Source organism: Bos javanicus, chromosome 15 (genome assembly GCF_032452875.1).
Source record: "Bos javanicus breed banteng chromosome 15, ARS-OSU_banteng_1.0, whole genome shotgun sequence".
Classification (NCBI taxonomy): domain Eukaryota; kingdom Metazoa; phylum Chordata; class Mammalia; order Artiodactyla; family Bovidae; genus Bos; species Bos javanicus.
In genome coordinates, this window is record NC_083882.1 from 47,644,010 (window position 1) to 47,651,299 (window position 7,290).

General features: G+C 35.9%; 1 protein-coding gene across 1 annotated transcript; it reads right to left on the bottom strand.

Moving 5' to 3' along the window:
- Nucleotides 1-1,235: 1,235 nt before the first annotated feature.
- Nucleotides 1,236-3,014, bottom strand: LOC133226730 (tetraspanin-13-like). Its single transcript, XM_061380600.1, has one exon. It carries the CDS (start codon nucleotides 2,830-2,832, stop codon nucleotides 2,218-2,220), a length of 615 nt encoding a protein of 204 aa, XP_061236584.1. The 5' UTR covers nucleotides 2,833-3,014; the 3' UTR covers nucleotides 1,236-2,217.
- Between the last annotated feature and the right edge of the window lie 4,276 nt (nucleotides 3,015-7,290).

Sequence of the window (7,290 nt, forward strand, 5' to 3'; positions counted from 1 at the left end):
CAGAGTATTGTCTTTCCATGGGAGGCATTCTGAGACAAAAGTCAAAAGCTCTTAAATAAGAATGTTTCAATTACTCAAATATCCATCAAACTTTTATTTTGTCATGTCTGTAAATAACATCATAGTGTACTTAGTGCCTTCCAAATCATATTAGGAAATGTGTAGAGGATAGATACCATTGGACTTGTTATTCAAGAAGTTTACTTTCAACTGAAGTAGATAATGCATATTATGGCATTCTAAAAAGTCATCAAAAATTCAGGTTTGTCATGCATACATATTAAGTTAAGAATAATTAGATGCCTGAACCTTTATGTGATGATGATGACTATGAAAGAAGCAATAATTAAATTCAACAACTGATTCTAGTGGTATGGGTGCACAGTATTGTGAGTGTACGAAAAGTCACAGAATTGTACATTTAAAATTGTACCTTTAAAATGCTTTAAAGAGCAAATTTTATACTATATGAGTTTTACAACATTTAAAAAAATGCCATATACCTCTCTTACTGTGTGCATGCTAAGTCGCTTCAGTTGTGTCCAACTCTCTGTGGCCCCATGGACTGTAGCCCACCAGACTCCTCTGTCTATGGGATTCTCCAGGCAAGAGTATTGGAGTGGGTTGCCATGCCCTCCTCCAGGGATCTTCCCAACCCAGGCATCAAATCCATATGTCTTACATCTTCTGCCTTGGCAGATGGGTTCTTTACCACTAGCACCACCTGGGAAGCCCACCTCTCTTACTAAGATTAAGCTTTTTTTTTTTTTTTTTCTTGGTTAAGCCTTCCCCTAATTGTAGCAAGTTTTTAATTAATATTGAGATTTGTGAAAGATTGATTCTGACAATTACTTTTCCAGGTTATCCATTGTTTTATTAGAGACAGACTTTTATATTCCTACTTTGCTATTTTTATTGATGTCATTCACCATCTACTGGTTTTTATGTGAACATAAATATTCATTGTTCTGGGATAAGTATCCAGAGATTTAACTGCTAAGCTGAAATAGTTACAGGTTGTGATTTAAAGGAATTTCTAAAATATGTTCCAGAGTGGCTGTATCATTTTACATTCCCACCAGCAAAGTATTAATGTTTCAGTTTTTCCATATCCTTGCCTGAATTTCTTCTAAAGTTATACTTTATCCATTCTCATATTTGTGCATTCATATTCTGTTTTAATTTGTGCTTAATAATGCCAAACATTTTTAATGTGCACATTTACCATTTGTAGATTTTTTTTTAAGGTTTCCATACTTTAATTTTTTAACATAATATACAGAACCACACTACTATTTAAATTTCAAATTATAGGAGATCACATTTAAATATGCTTGGATTTGACAAGCTGCTGTGACAATACTGAGAAATTTCATAAGAAGGGTATTTAGAATTTGTAAGATAATCAAATATCATTTTACTACATGGGCCAATGCATTATAGTAACTTCTTTAAAAAGGCAATCTTTGGGACTTCAAATTATTATAAAACAATACCAAGATTATATATAGATATGCTTTCTGAATTTCTCAAACTCATTTCATTTCGAAGGCTGAAGGTAAATGTTACACATTAGGACATTCAGGAAATCATTTCTCCTTTGCACTTACCTGTAAAAATCAAAACCTAAACCATACTTTCCTAAAGACACGACTATTTCTAGACTACATTAGTGTGATCAGAAAGACTACTAGAACTAACATCACTTTTATATTAACAATATTCACCACATCACTTCTTTCCTAAAAGGACAAAAAACTGGGGAGTTTAGATTTCCCTTGTTGGACTTATAATAATCTCATACTTTCTGGCTTTAATAAACTTCAACTCTTTTTTCCAGTGAGAACTAGCTATACAGCACAGTGCCACATAACAATTATTCCAGTGAGATGTACATTAAGAGTCACAATATGATCAACACAACAGTGCCTTACAAAGTTTTTCTGCAGGTAAAAATGCTAAGAAAGGCCACAGTAGACAGTGCCAGACACTGTGAAAACCAGTAGATTACAGCTACCACTGAGGTTCAGAGGAGACCACAAGTTTCAGATTTGTTTCAGCAATGGAAAAAGAAAAACATTTAGAGAAACATAAAAATATATAATTCCACTGTCAATAATGTAATTTTTCAGGTACTGTTTCCTTAAACAGGCAAATGAGCTTAACTTAGAGGAAATGTACAAGATCAGCATAGGAAAGATGTTCCTTGTTTTCTCATCAAAGGAATGAGCTGGGATTAGCACGAGGGTCTTTCTGGTTCCTGTATCTGTAGGTCAGCCAAACACCCAGGATCTCTGTAAAACTGAAGCAGAGGCCAATGCCACCGACAAATCTCAAAACCTCTCCCGCGTATCTTCCTATTATCGGAGCACAGGGTGAGCACGGGTGGCTGCTTTTCACACAGCTTGCCAGACAGGTATCATTCGGGTTAAAACTTCGGAACCCACAGCAGTTTAAATTTCTCTGGATGTCATCCCGAGCACTTGCTGTATTGTTCCAACCAACTTCCAGGAGCTGAGCCTGTTGCTCCTGGTTCAGGGCTAAACAAGCACATGATACTGAAAACTGGACAATGAATACAAGCAAGAGAATAATCATGTAAAAAAAAAGCAACACCTGATGGTGTTTCACAGCTCCAATCAGCCCCACTAACGCGATCAGGAACAAGAAGATGCCAACTGCGATGACCACGCCGACCACACGGAGACTGGAAATCAACCCGAAGCCGATGCCCCATGCAGCAATTCCAATCAGAAGCAGGCTAACCAATGTGTAGAGTAGGTTGAGCGCGCACAGGCAGTTCTGGGAACACGCGAAGCCCCCGCAAACCATCTTGAAGCCTGTGGTTCCAACTGCAGGTAAAATCTGGCTCCGGCGGAGCCTCCAGACAGCCTCTTTGTCCTTGCCTTCAGGGCCTAGCCAAGGCGAGGCCGCAGCCGGGCTGCGAGTGTGGAGCCCAAGGCTTGGGCTGGGGCTGCAGTGCGCGGCGCGCCCGCGGCGGCTCCAACCCGCTGTGGAACCTGTGGCCGCAGCCCATTTGTAGATTTTATCACTGAAAGTTCTGTTTGTATTTTCTGTCCAGTTACTAATTTTGTTTTTGTTTTTGTTTTTTGCATTTGAGAAATAAATACTGTACCTTAGAGCTGTTGGTTATTGTTTTCTGCATGAACTAATCAAGATACGATGCTCATCTTCTTCAGATCTTCTGCAGGCATTTTGACCTTTCTAACCCCTTGTTCTTCAGTTACTGAAAAAGTGAAAGTTGCTCAGTCCTGTCCAGCTCTTTGTGACCACATGGACTATACAGTCCATGGAATTCTCTAGGAAAGAATACTAGAATGGGTAGCCTTTCCCTTCTCCAGGGGAATCTTCCCAACCCAGGGATCGAACCCAGGTCTCCTGCATTGAAGGCAGATTCTTTACCAGCTGAGCCACAAGGGAAGCCCTCAGTTACTGAAAAGACCTGTTTAAAGATCCAACTTTAATTTCACTGTGAATTTCCTAATTTTGCTTGGTTCTGTTAAATTCTGTGTGTATGTATATACGCATATGTGTCCATAATGATATTAAGCACATACAAATTGAGTCATTTTATATTTTTGTGTTGAAGTACTACTGTAATCATTATGAAATGCTGCAGTTTATCACTTCTAATATTTATTATGTTAAAATCTACTTTGTCTGTTATAGGTAGAACACAAGTTCTTTTTGTATTTATATACACATGATGTCTCTTAAAATTGTATATTTTTATCGAAGATATTTTCTAAACTTTTATTTCATATTCTTTCAGTTTGATTGCTAAGTCGACTTACATTATGTAGTTGCTGACCTTTTTTCAAGTTTACTATGTTTCTATCATCTTAGTTTAGTTTCCTCTGTTCTCTTTTTCCTTTGTTCCTCTTGCCATTTTAGACCAGTAAAATAGGTGTTATTATTGTTATTGTGTTTTTCTCCAGTGGTAGTTTTTGTTAGGAGAAGGCAATGGCACCCCACTCCAGTACTCTTGCCTGGAAAACCCCATGGACAGAGGAGCCTGGTAGGCTGCATTCCATGGGGTTGCTAAGAGTCGGACACGACTGAGTGACTTCACTTGCACTTTTCACTTTCATGCATTGGAGAAGGAAATGGCAACCCACTCCAGTGTTTTTGCCTGGAGAATCCCAGGGACAAGGGAGCCTGGTGGGCTGCCGTCTATGGGGTCGCACAGAGTCAAACATGACTGAAGCGACTTAGCAGCAGCAGTTGTTTTTGTTATGCGTCCCTTTACTTTTCTGTAGTGGTTAACATAGGTATCACTTTGTACTTTACCTCTCAATGTCTAAGGTGCTCAAAGTAGCACATTTAGCACTGTAATAATATAAGAACCTTACTAGACTTTGACTCCAATAACTCCTTTCCTGCTCTTGCTGTTTATTGCTATATATTTTACCTCTATGTATGTTTAGACCTTACATATTATTTTTCCTATTTAAAAGAGTAAATATTTGTCATTAATATCCTCAGCTTTTTCTTTCTAGTGGTTTAATTTCTGTAGTTCTTTCTTCCATTAGTAATCATTACTCTACATTCTGAATAACATAATTTATGTAAATAAGTATTTATTTTTGATTTATATTTTCATTGGATTAGAATTCTAAGATAGAAATTGTTTTTCAGCACTTCAAAAATATAATTTCATGTCTTCTGGCTTCAATGGTGTCTTTTGCAAAGTTGACTGCATGTATAAAGGCTACTATATTAAAGGTAGTGCGCAGAGATGATTATTCTGCAAGCTCACTTCTTTGTTTATATTCTAAATAAAATATCCCTTGTTTCATAAGAACATGCCCATGTGTGTGTATGTGTGTATGTGAGAGATGTTTATCATAAAACTATTCCTGGTGACAGAGAGATTGGAAAAAATTAGATATTAATAATCAGATAATAACTTTTTCAGTTGCATGTTATGAAAGTCTATAAAATAATTAGAAGCAAAAGTGAAATATGAATTACATAAACACATTTAAAATGATTGAGTTAAAAGTAAGCAATATAATAATACTTAACACAATATGATGAATACAAGTTTCTAAAGTAAGCGTTCAGTAAATGACTTTATATTCATGTATCTGAGGACGTATGTCAAACACAGTTTAGCGGATTCCAGTGATTGACAGGCCTAAGGATTAGAAGTGAAATTGGAGCATAAAAGTAAAAACAAAAAGCAAAACAAGAAATAGACTCAGAAAAGATGCAGTTTGTGTACCATTAAGAAAAAGATACCATGAAACTTACTTCACCTTGAACTTGCAACTGAGCTTCAATAAATTTATTAATGAGTTAATCAGTTTTGGAGTCACTAGCATACATTGAAGCTTATGGCCATTTATATTGGAAGACCTAAGGAAAGAGTGAAAAAGAAACCTAAGTCCAGGGATGTCCTAGTATAAAGAAACCCAGAAAAAAATAAAGGGCCAAAGGGTGATCAGAAGTGTTCCATGAGAGTGAAGAGTAAGTTTGAATGTGTGGTATGATCCAGAAGTCAAGCAAAGAAAATGTTTCTAGACGAAGGGACAAATCAGTTATATTTAGGATTGTTGAGAAGTACACTATAATTGACATAGAGGTGAAAGTACTAGATTTAATGACATGAGAGTAATATGTGAAATTGACAAATGCTATTTCAGTGAAATGTTCAGAGGTAAGGTATTCTGGAGAAAGCCAGAGGTGGCTAAGAATTATTCTGTGATGAGTAGGTAGAGAGAATGAACATTGGCAATCTTTCATTAAATTTTGCTTTCAAGATAAACTATTAAAATAGGGTGATTTTGTGATGAAAGATTGCTTTGTGCCTTTAAGAAATGAAAAACACAAAAAGATATATCAAAAAATAGAAATTAGTGTAAACTAACAACATTGGGGAAAGTATTGTGAAATCTTGAAACTGGGCAGGAAGAATTAATGCTGAAATCTTTGCTATGATACCTGTGACAAGTCTATAAAAGTAAAATTATTCATTGTCACTCAACTTCATATTAATTTAAAAAGATCCAGAATATTATACAGAAAATGTTTAAGTCAATTAGTCTCATTTTCAGCTCAATGGAAGAAAAGCAACCACTGCTCTCCATAACCCTATGTACTCATAGAAATACATTTATTATAATATTTTATAAATTTCATTATTGTACTTCTCCCTCCAAAATGTGCATTCTTTGAAAGCCCTCTTAAATAAAGGAGACAACTCATTAGGTGGGAATGAAGCAAATATAAGTAAGACTCATGCAAGGAGAGACCTGGTCAGATATCAGGTCACGATGTTTCTCGTAAGACAAGCAGAGGCTTACAATTCATTATATTATTGACCTCATGGTAAACTCTCTATTTCATCTTTAAGATATCATTGAGAAAACAGAGAACTTTGGTGAAAAACAAGAATGTACAGTACATTTTGTTCAGAGTTAAATCACAGTTATTAAATTGAAATTTCTTTCACAAGTGAAAACAGTAATTTCAGTCATCTTGCCCCAGACCATTGGTTTCTGTAGATATATGTTTCAAGATGACTGTTCAGTTTCCTATTCATATTTTTCTTTCCTGTAAACTGATGTTATTGAGACTTGAATTACAGGGAGAACTCATGTGGAGGGTGAGGTCACATGAAATTTACTTGATATCCTGCAAAAAATATCATGGAGATGGACATTCAAATTTAGAGTTGCTTAATAACCAGATTTTGTTAAAAAAATTAACAAACAGAAATTTCAATTATATGGAGTTTGGAGTTCAGAAAGGGAAGCTTTCACAGATTATAGCCCAACAGGAAGAAAGACCTTTATTCTTTCAGGCAAGGATTCAGCTAATAAAAAACCATGAAGCCTTGGTTCACTATGGCCATCCCAACTTTCTTTCTCCTGCTGCAAAATAGTTCTTTCCTTAATATCCCAAATACTCATATGTCTCAGTAGGGTTTCAGAGCCCAGACTGCAATTCCCTGGTGATTGCAAATAGACTTATCTGTACTGGAAACATACCTGCCAGTCTGTTTGCTTCAGGTCAATAGTATTGACATTTCAAAAAATGTCTAGTCTTATTGCACTCAGTTTTGAAGTATTTTTTATTATTTTTTCTGTGGACCTCTTGAGGTTTTCTTTTTGATCTAATATCATTTTTTTTCAGAACATGAAGGAAAACATTGTAGACTTAGAAGAAAAGATAGGATAGTGCAGTATCAAGGAAGTCAATAGCAGACAGATGGTGGAGAAGTACATTGGTCAATAATACAACTTGTTGAAAAGTAGTCCAATT